The 17,015-nt window shown below is 38.8% G+C and overlaps 3 protein-coding genes and 1 long non-coding RNA gene across 9 annotated transcripts in view; 2 read left to right on the forward strand and 2 right to left on the reverse strand.

Moving 5' to 3' along the window:
• The window catches only part of LOC120569835 (disintegrin and metalloproteinase domain-containing protein 23), a 45,183-nt gene that overhangs the window by 26,436 nt on the left and 1,732 nt on the right, over window positions 1-17,015 (reverse strand). The gene's annotated exons all lie outside the window — the stretch shown is intronic.
• Window positions 1,874-5,092, reverse strand: LOC120569840. Its single transcript, XR_005640987.1, has 2 exons — window positions 4,981-5,092; window positions 1,874-2,600 (listed from the first exon to the last, which is right to left on the reverse strand). It is a non-coding gene; the product is annotated as an uncharacterized LOC120569840 (long non-coding RNA).
• On the forward strand, window positions 5,088-6,947 carry gpr1 (G protein-coupled receptor 1). Of its 2 annotated transcripts, none has more exons than XM_039817971.1 (2): window positions 5,088-5,211; window positions 5,316-6,946. In XM_039817971.1, the coding sequence occupies exon 2, from the start codon at window positions 5,351-5,353 to the stop codon at window positions 6,428-6,430; it is 1,080 nt and encodes a 359-aa protein (XP_039673905.1). In that variant the 5' UTR covers window positions 5,088-5,211; window positions 5,316-5,350; the 3' UTR covers window positions 6,431-6,946. The 2 variants fall into 2 exon arrangements, with proteins under 2 accessions (XP_039673905.1, XP_039673906.1); XM_039817972.1 differs by having other exon boundaries at window positions 5,089-5,211; window positions 5,320-6,947.
• On the forward strand, window positions 8,107-16,747 carry LOC120569837 (NADH-ubiquinone oxidoreductase 75 kDa subunit, mitochondrial-like). Of its 2 annotated transcripts, XM_039817968.1 has the most exons (19): window positions 8,107-8,312; window positions 8,967-9,046; window positions 9,434-9,528; window positions 9,635-9,742; window positions 9,888-9,964; window positions 10,135-10,216; window positions 10,333-10,463; window positions 10,551-10,736; window positions 10,826-10,960; window positions 11,691-11,805; window positions 11,907-12,052; window positions 12,145-12,273; window positions 12,395-12,524; window positions 13,101-13,261; window positions 13,359-13,513; window positions 13,660-13,835; window positions 13,921-14,055; window positions 14,217-14,289; window positions 16,626-16,747. In XM_039817968.1, the coding sequence occupies exons 1-19, from the start codon at window positions 8,290-8,292 to the stop codon at window positions 16,715-16,717; spliced, it is 2,229 nt and encodes a 742-aa protein (XP_039673902.1). In that variant the 5' UTR covers window positions 8,107-8,289; the 3' UTR covers window positions 16,718-16,747. The 2 variants fall into 2 exon arrangements, with proteins under 2 accessions (XP_039673902.1, XP_039673903.1); XM_039817969.1 differs by lacking the exons at window positions 8,107-8,312; window positions 8,967-9,046; window positions 9,434-9,528; window positions 9,635-9,742 and having other exon boundaries at window positions 9,888-9,982.

Here is a 17,015-nt window from a genome sequence, read left to right on the forward strand (position 1 = left end):
TCCTTCACTGGTCTCCGTCCAGATCAACGGGCTCTGTTGGTCCATTTTATATATGTCAATGGAGATCTCTGTATTGTGGGTCTGGAAAAAATCTTCCAATGATGGAAAACGACGATTTTTGCATCATCGGAAGATTTTGTTTTTGCCCAGAGGCAGTCCCGCCCACAGCGGGTTCCGGAAGTAAAAATACAATGCAATTTCTCCACTGACAAATTGGAGTATAAGCCACAAAATGGTAATTATGGCAGACTTAAAACCAGCATGCCGACGTGACTAAGCGATTATATGCTCATATAGATGCCAAAAATCATGGGGCACCAACCTTGTTTTGAGATAAATGTCTTTTATTCGCGATGTCTTGGATAAGTACTTCATTACCCACGATCCTGAACAATCCCACAGTGATGCTATCAGCTAATTTGGCTAACCGCTAGCTGAGTTTGATTCAGTCTAAAATAACGTTAACTCAAACTAAACACTGGGTAAAGCAGGCTACAGCTGATGTAACAGCCGTTATATATTTTAACGGTTATTTTCAGGTTTTATTTTGAGGATCTTTTAAAGTCATTACATGCTGTCTCAGCTAGCGGTTAGCCAAATTAGCTGTTATCCTGTTTCGTATGTCGTTTTTATATATTTTAAATGTGTAACACCACTTGAGCTACGGTGAAACGTTGTTTCGTGTATATGGTTGAAATGACAATAAAACACACTTGAGTTGACTGTCTCACTGTCTGTCTTTCTGTAAACGGTAGGCATGGCTTAGGAGTGGACTGTAACGCAGCGAAGCAAGTGCATTCTGGGATTTGGTGTCTTTCATCCACATGAGCCAAAAACACATTTTCTGGCTTTTCTCGGCCTAGAAGCCACCACTTTCTAAAAGAAATTCACATTTCTACTCCATAAGTGACCCAATTTAAAGATATATTAATCTTTCTAACGGTGAAATATCCCTTTAATGTCATGGTTATGGTTCGGTCGTCTGTTGCAGAAAAAATATATTGAGATAATTTAGATAGATAATAGAGTGATTTAGCAACACATTGTAAAATATTCCAACATGCATAATTTACTGAAGTAAAAATACAGAAGTTTTAGCATTCAAATGTTGCCTACTTTAGTATCAAAAGTAAATGTGATCATTAGCCATTGGCTAATTGTATAACTGATACATTAATGCGTAAGCAGGATTTTCATGTTTTAACTCGTTAAAGCAAAGTTAACTACTTATACTTATACTGCTGATCATATGTTTGGAATGTGAAATCCTGATAATCAAAGTAACCAGTAAAGCAGTCAAATAAGTTATATGCGGCAGAGTAAAAACAATCCCCCCTGACATGCAGTGAAGCAGAAGCCAAAAGTCACATAGAAAAGAAATAATTGAGTAAAATACAAGAACTTCACATTTGTACTTAAGTACCTGAGTAAATGTAGTTAACATTTAATTACTGCAACTCTTAGTGTAACGTCTTATAGTATAGGCTATCTATATATACTGTATATATAGAACAGACCACAGTAGCAAAGTGCACAGCAGACATTTTGACAGGTCATAGCAGAAAAAGCACAGATGTGACAACAACGATGGCTCTGTTCTATCCAAGTGTCCCAGTAAGTTATGTGACAGTGAGCCAGCATGCAAAACTGAAACTGAAGCAACTAAATGGAATTCAGCCATAGTTCATTTTATTATTTACACCTATGCTTTTCTTACGGTGACATGTCAAAATGTCTGTCGTGAAAAAGGCCTGTATTGTACATCAGTAAAATACGAGCTTTTGATCATTATCTTATAGGAGGTCTATGCATCTATCTCAAATACAGTGTAAGTGAGATATCTCACAAGTCACATACAAACGCCACATATACATTTTTCTTTTCACATTTTCTTTATACAATGCATATAAGATACAATTAGTTTCCTCCTAATTAATTCAGCTTTATAAGGCCTACTCTGTCCCAGAGTTTCTGCCTTAAATGCTATTATATTGACTTTTCTGCACTGAAAGAACACATTTGTAAAGGAAACACTTGACAACATGATTCCAAAGAAAATAGTATCAGTAGTTAATAAAACTTGATTCAAACTTTAGCATGTATGTTTGAGTTATCTCTGCCACATGGGTAGAAAGGGTTTCAGTGCCACAGTTGAACAAGTACATATGAAATTAAAAGTGATTAATGGATCTGAACCCAGGTTATTGAGACAATAAATAAGGGAACACATGAATGCTGCTGTTCAAGTGACAATTATTGTTTCTTTACGTTTTCTAAACAGTTAATGTGTCCTAGTCTCTTTCTGAGATAGCAGAATATATTTTAAGTAATAACTGTGGGACAGGGGCCATGAACTATAAGGAGTGCATTGCATGACTTGTAGGTTTCATTGCAAGGCAATGAACGCACACAACACACACACGCACGCACGCGCATGCACGCACGCACACACACACACACACACACACACACACACACACACACACACGGCTCTTGAAGGATGTGACAGCTCCCCCCTCAGGGCTGAATTGTCCATATAGGGATGAGATGGTCAATTTTGGGTCGCTGGATATTGAGACAACTGAGACAAGTCTATGTGGCTGTCGGATAAAACAAAAAGGGACGAGTAAGCTGCAGAGTCCACATTAACGGTCCAAGCTTTGTTAGTTCAAACAGCATCCGTTTGGAAAACTTTGTTACTACTAAATATGACTAATTTAGTAGCAACTAACATCTCTTAAAGGCCAGCTGATTCAAATGTATGCAGTTATTTACTTCTACTTTACCTGTAGTGTCTGATCTGTGAGAAGTAATTTCACTAAAGGGTACATTCACAATAAATCACACATGACAGGAAGTCAAATCGTTTGGGGCATTTACCGGGCAGAAAGGGTCTAATAAAAAGGAAGCTACAAAGTTGCATCATATTATGAGAAGTGTGGGATCAAGCATTTTGGATTCTTCAACAGCCTCTGTTGCATTTTTTTTTTTTTTTTTTAAAGCTGTCTCTTGTGAGGCCCCCAACTTTATGAAAGACCTTGGTATTGTAGAAATAAACAATGTAAAAGCAGCAATTCAATAATTTCACACATGAACATTAGTTAACTCGTCATGCGATTGCTACTACGCCTGTGAAAACAATTGTATAATGTCTACTATGGCTTTGGAGGAGCTTTAGCGAGTCTGAGAAAATAACCCCTGATGTCTTCTCTGTTTGGGTTTGAGGCTTTACATTTGTTTTACATTTTTGATAGAGCGGGTGGAGTTTGAGTATGACCCATAGCCTACTATTGATTTGGACTATTCCTTTTTACCTTGTGTCTCACAAGTGCCCAAACTTTATGTAAATGCAGTAGTAAATCACTTTAACCATACATAAACTATGATATGCACTGATATTGTGGGAATAAATCAAATAAAAAACAGAACACAATATGGCTTTTGCAGAATCATCTAACATCAATGTTGAAATAGCACTGGATTTAGAGGTTTAGGTTGTTTTAGCTAACTTTTTACAGTGCAATAAGCTTGCCTGCACATCCACATACAACCAGTAAAGGCCTGCCACAAGTGTTTTCTCTTTTAATGAGCAACAATCAACAGGGAGCTAAATCAAGGCGTTATAATAGGCTACATTGTGAGAGGAAAGCAAATGCAGAAGGAAAAGGCAGATGACAGCCCCAAATAAACTTCCCCTTAGTTAGTCCTACCCACTGACTAAAACAATTTGTGCAATATAGGAGAAAACAAACGTTCAACGTAAAAAGTTATCCGTTTATTCACAAAGGGGGGGGCGTACGCTGGGTTTACTCTGCTGTTATGAAAAGCAGCCGCAGCTCCTCTGAATGAAAGCATTCTTCAGTGCGGCCGGGTGACCAATAACTTTTCTTCATTCTGTGGTCCATGTTTGACGCGTCAGCCAGGCGCGCCCACTGCACGTCTAGCTCCTCCGTACCCAGTGCGAAGCGGAGTTTGGATGGAATCACGGAAAGACTACACATGCCGCAGAAATAGTTTTGCAGCTGAGTGTGGTCAGTCACGGACGAGGCCCAGCAAAACGGAGCTTAACGGCTAAAAGTTAGCTGTCACGTTCATCCGGGAGCTGACGGCGTTTTCATCTAAACAGCCTACTAATGAAAGGGAGCGCTGCACTTTTAGGTGAGCACTCTCTTCTTTAAATCTAAACGGAAAAGCACTTCATGTTTATCCCATTAGTATGCCAATAGTGTGTATGTGGCACTAACGTTAGGCTACTATGAACTGTTATTACCTACTCAACAGGCTATATACTTGTTCTATTAACACTGCTTTTGCATTGTTTACAGAGATAATTTTATGTAAATATAGCGGCTTATTCTTATAGGACAGGTTCTAGTTTTTATTTGTTGATTGCACTGATTCTGCATTCAGCATTTTGTCCATTTAGTTTCTAGTTTTTGTAGTATTGTTTTTTTATTGTTTACTGACATTTATATCTGCAGTTACTTTTAAAAGGACATATTCTATATATTATGCATTTTTAATTGCACTGATTTGACATACAGTTTGTCTGGTCTGATGGTACATTTTTCAACACATTTTCATGGCAAAGTCTGATTATTTAACCATGTTTCCTTTTTTTGCTTTGAGATTAAGATTGAATTCATATTATTAACCATGTTCTGTTTACTTAAACTTTTGTTTTTCAAAGTGTATTAATAGGCTATTCATGAATGTATTTGTGTAATGCAATTAAGAGTAGAATATTTCTGATAAAAACACAAGTGTGACTTACAACATTCACCACAGACCACTAATTTATGGTAAATTTGTTTTTAATCTGGCTTGAGTAAATTCTAACCTTAAAGAATATACAGATATTGGTGATATGTGAAACCCAGTTGCTTTGTCAGTTATAACCTTGTAAAAGATTAACAATGAAATTAAAATTGTGCATTGTGCAACAATAGAGTATTTGCCAGTTCTTCCATGTTTACTTACAGGACAAACACTATGAATCATACTATGAAGAATCTTTCTGCCTCATCTGTGTGGGCATCTCACTGTCCACATTGTTGATCTAAATGGATGTTGACACTATGTTCCAGGGTTACACAGGGCACACCCAGTCCTGACTTCAACACTTCAACACAGGAACTGAAAAATAGGAAAAAGGGACAGGACAGACAATTGGATCCTTCTGGGGAACAGCACGGGATAATCACAGAGAGTGTGAGTTGAGAACACGTGTTATAGGTTGATTATAATACATGGGAATGTTTTGAATTACTGTGTTTAAAGGAATGCATCTTATCATGAGCTTTTCCTTCCCACAGACAGCTTTACCACAGAGGTGACAATCCTTGCAACAATGGGTGACTCTGGAGAGGACTATGGAAACTACACCTATGAATATGACATGGAGTATGGCGACATGGAGGAACTTAAAGTAGACCACAGACAGAGGGAAACTATGCACATTATCTCAGTGGTCATCTATATTATTTCCTTTGTGCTTGGTCTGATTGGAAATGGAACTGTCATTTGGGTGACAGCGTTTAAAAGCAAAAAGACAGTTAACAGTATTTGGTTGCTCAATCTAGCCATGGCCGATTTTGTATTTGTGCTTTTTCTACCCTTCTCCATTGATTACATACTGCAGGACTTCCATTGGGACTTTGGTAAGGTCATGTGTAAGCTTAACTCATTTGTGTCTGTGATGAACATGTATGCCAGCGTGCTCTTTCTCACAGTGCTCAGTATAGACAGATATGTTTCTCTGGTCCACCTCAACTGGTGTCAGAGGTATCGCACTAAAGAGAGAGCCTGGGTTGTATGTGGTTGCATATGGGTGCTGGCTGCTGCCTTGAGCTGTCCTGCACTGATTTTTCGTGACACCATGCACTTACGTGACAAGGTGGTGTGCTTCAACAACTTCCACACACAGGACGGACATACAGCAGTCATGATACACATTATGACAGTGGTCATTCGTACCACTGTGGGCTTCCTTTTGCCTTTTACTGCCATATGTGTGACGGGTATACTTCTGACAATCAAAGTGAATCAATCTGGGGGCTCGGTTCGGCTGTCCAGTTTCTCCAAAACAGTATCTGCAGTAATTCTGGCCTTCTTTTTATGCTGGGCACCTTTTCATACTTTTAGCTTGATGGAGTTATCCATACATTCCTCATTATACCTACACAACATACTGAAAGCTGGCTTTCCTCTTGCCACCAGCTTAGGCTTTTTTAACAGCTGCATTAACCCCCTCCTGTATATGTTCCTGAGCAAAAAGGTACGTCATATCCTGAAGCGTGCATGCCTGGACATTACTAAGAGTTCACTGAGAGAGCTCAGCCAGTCAATCTCTGCCACTGAGATAGAGTCTGAGCCAGAAGTTCAACAGGACAGTGTCCCAGAGGAGCCTGTGGAGTCGTCAACTCTATGATTACAACTATCCTCAGACTGTAGTAGTTGTCCATGAAAAACTTGAAAGTAAGACTGGCTATTACTTTAGTGTAAATGTGGAGGATTATCATGGCTGTTCTTTCCAGCTATAGTGTTAAGATCTTCCTATTTTGTGTCATTTGGACAGAGTAATGTGTAATTACTCTCAATGAAAAAAGCTAAATTGAAACGGAGTTAGTATCTTTCCACTTAGTTTTAATTTGTATAACTTAAGTGATTTACAGAGAATGTAGTCTATATCGATTACGTTTCATTTACAGGATAGTTCTGCTGCCGCCGGAGGTTCCGCCGGATGTCCCTAATATTCAGCCGAATGTCCCTCACCTTCCGCTTTCTTTGTGTTGGCATTCTAAATTTTGGTCGATTCAAGAAACATCCTCAGAGCTAGAACCGACAATCAAATTACTTTTATCTTTATTTAATCACACACTTTACAGCCATTTTAATTCCAGAGCACGCCTGCCTACATGCACATGTTCCACCAAAACAAGTTCCTTCCCAAGGCTATTTTGCAGAGGCACTGTTGCTCCGTCCGGCGCTTAGCGTTGCCCAAGATGAATATGATTGGTTTAAAGAAATGCCAACAAACCAGAGTATGTTTTTCTCCTATTCAGGAATGTTGTGTGGACTAGCCAGACTTTCCTCCGCAGCGCTGTGGAGATAGGTCTGGCAATGCAAGAGAGAGAAAGAGAAAGATGCAACCAAATCTGATTAGTTGATCAACAGAAAATTTATCAGCAAGTATTTTGAGCAATTCATTGTTTAAATAATTCACAAAAATTTAAATCTCAAGCATTCTCTGGTTCTAGTTTCTCAATTGTGAGAATTTGCTGCTTGAATGCATTTGTCTTCTATGATAGTAAACTGTGTTTTTCACTATTTTCTGTCCTTAAATAGACAAAGAAAATCATACAGATTCATCCATAATAAAAGTAATCATTAGTTGCAGTCTTATATCAAATGCATCTTAAGTATTTACTGAATTTGTTATTGTTCTCTTGAGGCCCGACATCTTTGATTCTTAAAGATGAGATATGTTGTATACGGGTAAATCTATTTGTAGTCTAACATTATTATGTTTTATACCGTTAATACTGCTAGTCACATATCAATGTATTATATATACATGTATATAATAATCAATGTATACATGTTTTGATCTAATATATTTCAAGTAAATAGCCTATTTCTTTATACATTTCTCCTTTTGAACACCTGCTGTACTTTGTTGAATACTTTCTTTATATTGTTTGACTTAATGTTGAAGAGTCTGTCATTAAAAAGTAGGCTGATGTTTTAGATTAGAGGCTGACGTAAATCCAGATGTGCATTTCCTTCCATTTCCTGAGGGTCTGTTTATCAGCCTTTTCCTGTTATTTCTAGTGAACTCTGACTTAAAAGGATTACATCACTGTTAGGTTAAGAGATAGAGTACCATCCTGCCTGTAAAAAATAACTGTAAAAATGTGGCCAGAAGGCAAATATTTTTGACAACTACACTCAGCATGCCCTCGTCAGCTTTAATGGCCAATTTGAGACACACACACACCTGTAACCCTCCATCTTTTAAATTAAGTACTCTTTATATTGGTTGAAAAACGTCTGAATGTGAGATCAGCCCTGTTACTGCCACTGTATCACTTCACCATAGACTGTCACAAATTGGTACAGATGAGTATATCTGCTAAAGTTTACATTACTGTCATGGCTACTGTTAAATGCATTTAGTATTAGATTAGGTCGGATTTAAAAGTAGACTTGGATTATGGTACACAGGATTACTTAATCCGTGACGCAGCAGAATAACAAGATTGTGCAATCTGTGTCGCAGGCAGTCTCATGAGGAAACAAACACTGGCAAGGTAAGCAAAAGTCACTGTAGTGTTAAGGAAATAGCATTAGGTAGACACTTTTATAGTCCGGACTGATGCACAAACGTTAGAAACGTCTCCTTAAAATAAACTCGTAACGTTAGTCGGATGGAATTCGGCTGACGTTAGCTACATGTTACGTTAGCTTGTTTGTAGCAAGAAGTGCTATATGCGTTTGGAGACCTTAAAACCTTTAAATAACGTTAACTTAAACTCCTTCACACAGTGGCAGTTGATATTATCATTGACGTACCGTTAATTATGACAATGCGGGCTAACATAGTCAGCTAACGTTAACGCTAAATTGTTTTTGCTAACGTGATCGTGGTAAATTACATAATTTGGCCAGTCTAACGTTTCTTTAAATTTCATATCTGTAGAGCTTTATGAAGTAACGTTACACCCTAAATAGACATGTTCTTTCATTTTTTTTTTAAATAGGTCGCAGCATAATTTAACTGCTTTTAGTGACAGCCCCTGCGTATAGCTAGCTAACTTGCTGGTACTTGTGTTTTTGTTTTGCCTGTTGCAAGGGGGGTTCGGAGTTTTAAAACGCGCACCAATATCTTAAAGTCTGATCGACACTTGAGAAAATGTATTAACCAGAAGAATTGGACCTCACACGCGATGTTGCCTCTCTTGCAGCATGTTGCGTTTGCCTGTTGTGAGCAGGAGTCTCTTTCCAGCAGCAATTACCAAAGGATGTGCGGCTGCAACTAACAATGGTAACAATATGCCACTTCATCAACTGATTAATTGACCATTCCTTGGTTACGTACAATGAGTGTCTTGTATTTATACAGAACACCCTTGTTGTTTGTTGTGTGCGAGCACCAGAACCCTTGTCACTTTGTTCCACTGATGGATTATAGGCAGGATTACAGATTTGCCAGATACCACATCTGGTGCCAGGCGGTTGCTGGCTCAATTTAGCCAATATGTAGTCAGTGGCAATTATTTGTTATTACTTTGGAATACCAGGAATCCATTGTAATATGATGGGCTATAGATGATGATGAACAATGTTACCGTTTAATCCATTAAAAGTAACAGTACTTGGATGAAAGGAAAAGGGAAAGTGTGAATAAACATGTTTTTGTCTGTGCTTGAAGCTCGGACCACAGCAACAGCAGCTGCCAGTAACCTCCTGGAAGTGTTTGTGGATGGGAACCCTATCATGGTGGAGCCAGGAACCACTGTTTTGCAGGTAACATGCTAAATTCATACATGCAGTCATAAAAGATAGAAAGTTAATTTCCTGACATATTAAGTCAAAATATCAGATTTAACACTGTGACTCAATTTTGTCACAGGCATGTGAGAAGGTAGGAATGCAGATTCCTCGATTCTGCTACCATGAGCGCCTGTCAGTTGCTGGAAACTGTCGCATGTGTCTTGTGGAGATAGAGAAAGTTCCTAAGGTATGTTTTAGGCTGTATATGTGTGCGTGTTTTGTTTCTATTTTGTTAGCCAGACTGGTATTTCAGTATTTATTTGCCTAGTATGACAAAGACAGGACTACGCCTATTTAAAATAATCAGTAATCATTTTTCATTCATCTTGTAGCCAGTGGCAGCTTGTGCTATGCCAGTCATGAAGGGCTGGAATATTTTAACCAATTCTGACAAAACAAGAAAGGCCAGGTAGGATCAAACTCCCAAGTAAGACATTGTATTATCTGCTGTTCTCTTATAATATTACATTTACATTGCATTTGTTTTGTGGAGTTCGTATTGCTTTGTAATCATACCCAACTGTCTGTGGGCCAAAAACATTCCCAAACATTTACAAAATCTCCTTTGATTTTACACAGAGAGGGTGTGATGGAATTCCTACTGGCTAACCACCCATTAGATTGTCCAATTTGTGATCAGGGGGGAGAATGTGACCTACAGGTAAAGATAATCACCACTATTGTAGATGTGTTCTTCATAGACTTGAGTGTGTGTGAAACTTTTTTTTTTTTTATATAAGATTGACTAAATACAAGTGAATATCATTATCTTTGAAGGACCAGTCAATGCAGTTTGGCAGTGATAGGAGCCGCTTCACAGAGAGCAAAAGAGCTGTGGAGGACAAAAACATTGGCCCTCTCATCAAAACCATAATGACTCGCTGCATCCAGTGCACTCGCTGTGTGCGGTGAGTCACACACATCAATGTGTAGAGTAAGTAGAGTTGCAGTATACATTTAGATTATGACATTTTTTTGTTTTTTTGCTCCTACAGCTTTGCCAGTGAGATTGCAGGTGTAGAGGATCTGGGTACCACTGGCAGAGGCAATGACCTGCAGATTGGGACCTATGTGGAGAAGATGTTCATGTCAGAGTTATCTGGGAATGTTATTGATATATGCCCAGTGGGGGCCCTGACCTCTAAACCATATGCATTCACTGCTCGTCCTTGGGAGACCAGGTTTTTTGATTGTGCTCTACATTTTAATTCACTTTTTGGGCTCAAAGGTTAGTTTTTAAAATCATGTATTGTTGTTTGGTTGTATTCAGGAAGACTGAATCCATTGATGTTCTGGATGCTGTGGGTAGTAACATTGTGGTGACCACTCGTGGGGGTGAGGTGATGAGAATCTTGCCTCGTCTTAATGAGGATGTAAATGAGGAGTGGATCTCAGACAAAACCAGGTTCCTTTCTTATCACACAAAGTTTACTTCAGAGACATAGATTTTTTTATGATGTTCGCATCATTGACTACGTTTACATGGACATAATATTCCGATTTTTGCCCTTATTCCGAAAAAGACAATATTCCGACTAAGCTATTCACATGGCTAATGAAAGTGAATATTCCTGTTTACATTAAACGTTAACCGTGCAAAATACGATTTTTTCAAAGTTTACCAGCGGTGCTGGACCATGCGAACACAGGGTCCATCTTTCATTCCTTCAACCAGCTTCTTGAAAAGGTCGGTGTAGCGATGTGTGCGCATATCCAAAAACCTGTTGATATCCAAGTCTTTGATAATGTTTAAAAGTAGCTGTGTTTCTCCTTCTTATTGGGTCTGCAGCCTTGCAAACTGTTGGCTGGTTGGTTTGTGTACAGCAACCATAGCAACGCACAGAGCTGACCATAAGCCATAAACAGCAAGAGGTCGTAAACTGCGGTAAAAACCCAGATTGAGATGCATATTCCAAATGTGCTGTATACATGTCCAAAGAATGCCTCTAAAACCCGAATACTACCGCAATATCCCACGTCTTAATCGGAAAAAGGCCTTATTCGGAATATCCAATATGCTGTTTACATGACCTGTATTAAATTCGGAATATTGTCATATTTGGAATAAAAGTGGAATATTAGTGTGCATGTAAATGTACTCAATCCTGAACCCTTCCTTGAATCCATCCTGACAGGTTTGCGTATGATGGACTCAAAAGGCAGAGGCTTACTCAGCCAATGGTGAAAAACGAGTCTGGGCAGTTGGTTCCCACAACCTGGGAAGATGTGCTGTCTCGAGTTGCTGGAGCTGTATGTAATTTTTGATGAAATGACCTTCAGTAACAGTGTATGATAATTTGCAACTTGTTTCAACTTAGGCTGTCCTAAATGACATCTGTTTTATCGGACAGTTGCAAGGAGTTGAAGGAAATGATGTTGCTGCTATTGTTGGAGGCTTGGTGGATGCAGAGGCTCTCATTTCCCTGAAAGATTTGCTGAACCGTTTGAATAGTGAAAACCTGTGCACTGAGGAGATGTTCCCAACTGTTGGAGCTGGGTAAGGCCACAGAAAGAGTGAAACTGAAGATGGGACAAAGCCAGTTGGACTTGCCCTGATGTTAAGTTCTGTTTTTACCTTTCCTTCTTTAGATGTGACCTGCGTTCGAATTATCTTCTAAACACTGGGATTGCTGGCATTGAAGAAGCTGACCTGCTGCTTCTGGTTGGTACGAACCCACGCTATGAGGCTCCTCTGTTCAATGCACGAATCAGAAAAAGGCAGGTTAAAGGCTGTAAATACAATAATCTCTGGTTGTTGAACAATGTCAGACTAGTAAATCAGAGTTATGTTAAACAAAAATGCATGTTCTTTAATATGATCTTGGTATCTCTGATTCAGCTGGCTTCACAATGAGTTGCAAGTGGCTCTTTTGGGAAAGGAAGTGGACCTAAGTTACACATACGACCATCTTGGGGAGTCTGCCAAGGTTCTTCAAGAAATTGCGTCAGGAACTCACCCGTTCTCCCAGGTAAACTCAGTAAAGCAATACATGTTATCAGTCAACTTGAATAGCCGTGTTTTAAAACGTTTTTACGCTGATTTGCTAAATGGGATACGGAAACATCTTTACCAAATAGGTTCTGACATAGCAAACCTTTAACTCGCATGACTGATAGGCTGTTTCTCCTGTCTGCGTCTTCCCGGATATTGCCATAATCGTCGCCATATGGCACTTGCTGCGTGCATTAGAATCATTACATTATTTGTCTTGGTCTCCAGACAGCATGACACATGGCCAACACTTGCTAACATGAAAGAACAATTAAAACTTGCCCAATTGAAACAAATTCCTGAAGACCTCCATTTTTTTCTCTCGTAGATGGGTTAGATGGCCAGGGCGACTTGTTCTGTTTCCGGTTTGCAAATTCTTCTACTTTTCTACTCTGTTTACTGGCTATGCGTAAAGAGTTGCCTATACTGCCAACCTTTGACAACACCAAACCATTTGATGGAAACGTCCTAATTCGCATTTCTTTTTTGTGACATTTCAAAGATTTGCTTGACTAATGTCTCTTCCGTATTTTGTGTCTTTTATCTCTTGCAGGTCTTGGCTAAAGCAAAGCATCCTGTTGTTGTGGTCGGAAGCAGTTGCCTGCAGAGAGAGGATGGGGCCGCAATAATGGCCGCTGTGTCAACCATTGCTCAGAACGCTCGCGTCAGAAGCGGCACAGAGGAAACCTGGAAGGTTCTCAATGTGCTTCACAGGTCATTGTCTTGGAAAATTAGAGGGAAGCAGGGAAACTTTCGGTAACAGAGAAGTGTTCCAGGTAGATGATTACTGTAATATGTGTGCTGTTTTCAGGGTTGCCAGTCAAGTGGCTGCACTTGATCTTGGGTACAAGCCAGGAGTGGAAGCGATCAGAAAGAATCCACCCAAAGTTCTTTTCTTACTAGGAGCTGATGCTGGCTGCATTACTCGCCAAGACCTCCCAAAGGATAGCTTCATAATTTATCAAGGTCAGCTGTTTTACTGCACAGCAGGAGAAGCTTTTTCATTTACATTAATTTATGTATGGCATCTGAGAGAGGCTTGTAGAATCTATGTCAAGGAGCATCAAACGTTTTCTTGCCTAATTTAAGTGCTCTGTGCCAAAACTGCCCAGGTCACCATGGCGATGTCGGTGCACCAATGGCTGATATCTTACTTCCTGGAGCTGCATATACTGAGAAATGTAGCACCTATGTGAACACTGAGGGCCGGGCCCAGCAGACCAAAGTGGCTGTGACTGCCCCAGGCATGGCTAGGGAGGACTGGAAGATCATCAGAGCCATATCTGAGGTGAACTACAATAAAAGATAATCGTGTTATATTAAATAATAAGAAAATAAGACTAAATGCTGTGTATTTTTCTGTCCATTTTAAGCTTGCTGGAGTGACTCTGCCATATGACACCCTTGATGAAGTGCGTGATAGACTGGCAGAGGTTTCCCCAAATCTGCTGCGATATGATAACGTTGAGGAGGCAAACTACTTTAAGCAGGCTAATGAACTGTCTAAGGTCAGCCGTTATCTTCCTCCAGCATGTGTTTAGTTGATTACAGAGGAGGCACTAATAAAGCCTTATGTAAATGTTAGCTTATTCAGTTGGTTTATCTTAGTTTGCCGTTTGCTTCACGCTGTTCTCCATGATGATGGTGATATCTGGCTTTTCTCTTTCAGGCAGTGAACCAGGCTGTCCTTACTGGATCTTTAGTCCCTCCACAGCTTACTGTGAAGGACTTCTATATGACTGGTGGGTCACTAGTACTCTGGTACTCCCAATAAACCTGGGGGTGTTGTACAAAAGTAGAATTTATAAATCCAGGATAACCGATAAAGCGAGGCTTGACCTAGTCTTTGACCTAGTCTAATCTGTGCATCCTGGCTTGGTGTGTTTCACGAAGGCCAAGCCAGGCTGAGGAGGAGCGACTAGGTCGAGCCAGGATGAAGTAATTCAGATAGATGCGCGTTCACGGCTTTCTTTAACCAACTGCGAGGTCGATCACAGATTTACTGATGCTAAAATGGAGAATACGCATTGTGTATTCTTTACACAGAGTGAGCAGCAGCTTCATATGGAATTATGACAACGTGAAACACGTTATTTGTAAAAAAAAAAAAAAAAAAAGAAACACAGCCTCTGTAATGAAACAGCGAGAGAAAGCAAGGTGGACGATCACGGACCGACTGAATGTCTAAGTAGCCTAAAAGTATACATTTACTGAACACTGCTCTTAATTTAAACCACCATACCATTCAAGGAGTTAGGCTTATTATTTGCACAAATGAGTTGTATTCTGCCTTAAAAGTGAGCAGAAGACAGCCTAATGTTACGCAGGAAATTTACCATGAAGATAAATTACAGCCACTTATCTACAATGCTAGATCGTGATGCGTACATATCTCTCTCTCTTGTGGGCTAAAATATAAATTACCTAAGTAACATATTAACTCCCACTGCTCGCTTTTCAGGCAAAGTGCACAACAGTTTGTTTGCGGAAATAATTAGCCTAACTCCTTGAATGGTTTCATTTAAAAGCAGTAGTTTGTAAATGTATATTTTTAGATATATTCAGTCGTTCCGCTTCTGCCACGCTTTTTCTCAGTTTTTTTTTTTATACAGAGGCAGTTTCCTTCTTTACATATTATATGCTTTGCTTCCTCACAGGCCTATATATGGACATAGAAAAGAAAGACACTGAAGAAATTGGACTCTGAAATCTAGAAAATATAAAGATAATAAGTGATAAATTGAATGCACATTGTAAACATGACTGTAACACAGTGTATTCATCAGTTATTTTCCCCCCAGCAAAATATAAGCCATTGAGGTGTCCTCTCCCTGTTGTTTCATGAATGTACAGGATGTACAGTAGCCTCAACTATATAGTTACTAGTCCAGTGAACTAAGACTATAATTAGGGAGGATTGTACAATTATAAAAACCTATAATAATTGTTCAGTCCTCCCAAATTATAGTCCCAGTTCACTGGAGAGAACACAAATTGTGTGCAAAGAATGCCAAATACAGTGCACATGGAAGAGGGGCATACATGGTCATTTGTTAAAGAATACTAAAAGAAATAAATCAACTAAAAATAATTAAAGATGTATTGGTCTCTGACCAGTCTGCCATTGTTAGAACCACTAACACGTGTATAGCACTTTATATATTGTCATTCATCACTTACTTAATTTAAAACACATTTGCAACTTTATCAGCCTTTTCTAATTATCTCAACAACTGACGTAATATATTTCTAACAACAAGCAGTTTTCATACAGCAATAACAGTAACAGTAACTTTGACACTCTTGTACCAAAAATAATAGTAAAAGCAAATTACAGAAAACACAAAGGACCAAAAAAAATTGTGAAATAATGTGCTCATAAAAGACTGTTCTGTAGAAAAAATAAATGCCCAAATTATTCTTTAAATTACATTAAGTAGTGATAAAGCCTTCCTGTAATGATTTTTTATTTAATTATTGTCATGTCATAGTGAAGAAAAAAAATTCCAATATATATCTAAACTTAACAAATGGCATAACATTTTGTAGCCGCTGGTAGCTACGTTTTCTCAGCATATTACATTTTATTTGCCATTGCTTTTAAAACTGCTCCTGACAACCTGCTTTACATACAGTTATTGTTTTCCTGCAATAAAATTTTAATCACAATATATTTTTACAGGCAAATATGACCTATTTAATTTGTAGCACTACTTCTATGAATTTGACATGGACAAAATGCTTCTTAGTTTAAAATCTGGTAGTCAAAGTTAACTGCAAAACAAAAATTAAGTAGGACACTAAGTATTTGTGTTATCTGTATGTTGGTGTTTCACACCTGCATGGCATTGCACAAAGGGATTTCAAATAATGCTGTCCCATCACCATACTTTAGAACCATTCACTTACAACACAGGGTTTTAAATGCAATATCGTCATGCAACTTTAGCATTTGAACATAGCATTGAAAACACCTACAGTATTCATTTTCTAGACCCATTATAATGAAGATTTTTTTTTAACTTCACAGTAATTTAGGTGTGCAGATTTTAAAGTTGCTCTCAATCTTTACCCACAGACCCGATAAGCAGAGCCTCCCAGACTATGGCAAAGTGTGTGAAAGCTGTCACAGAGGGAGCACAAGCTGTGGACGAGCCAGCCATATGCTGAAGCACAATGGATAGCCACCCAATCCTTGGTTAAAAAGAAATTATACGCACAACTGCGCTTTTTGCACATTTCTAGAAATGTATTTATTTACACTGTTTTATTGTAGTAGATGACTGATCATCTATACACATTATGGAACTAACAAACATTGCTAATCTGCAAAAATGTGTATACTTGCAGAGTGTATGTAAGCTTAGGGTTTACCAAATCTCCAAAGATGCACGTTCCCTGACAGTTTATGTTTTCACCTGTTAGGACATTAACATTTTAGTGGTTGTGACCAAAGGTTTTAAATCCT

This window comes from Perca fluviatilis, chromosome 12 (assembly GCF_010015445.1).
Source record: "Perca fluviatilis chromosome 12, GENO_Pfluv_1.0, whole genome shotgun sequence".
NCBI classification, from domain to species: domain Eukaryota; kingdom Metazoa; phylum Chordata; class Actinopteri; order Perciformes; family Percidae; genus Perca; species Perca fluviatilis.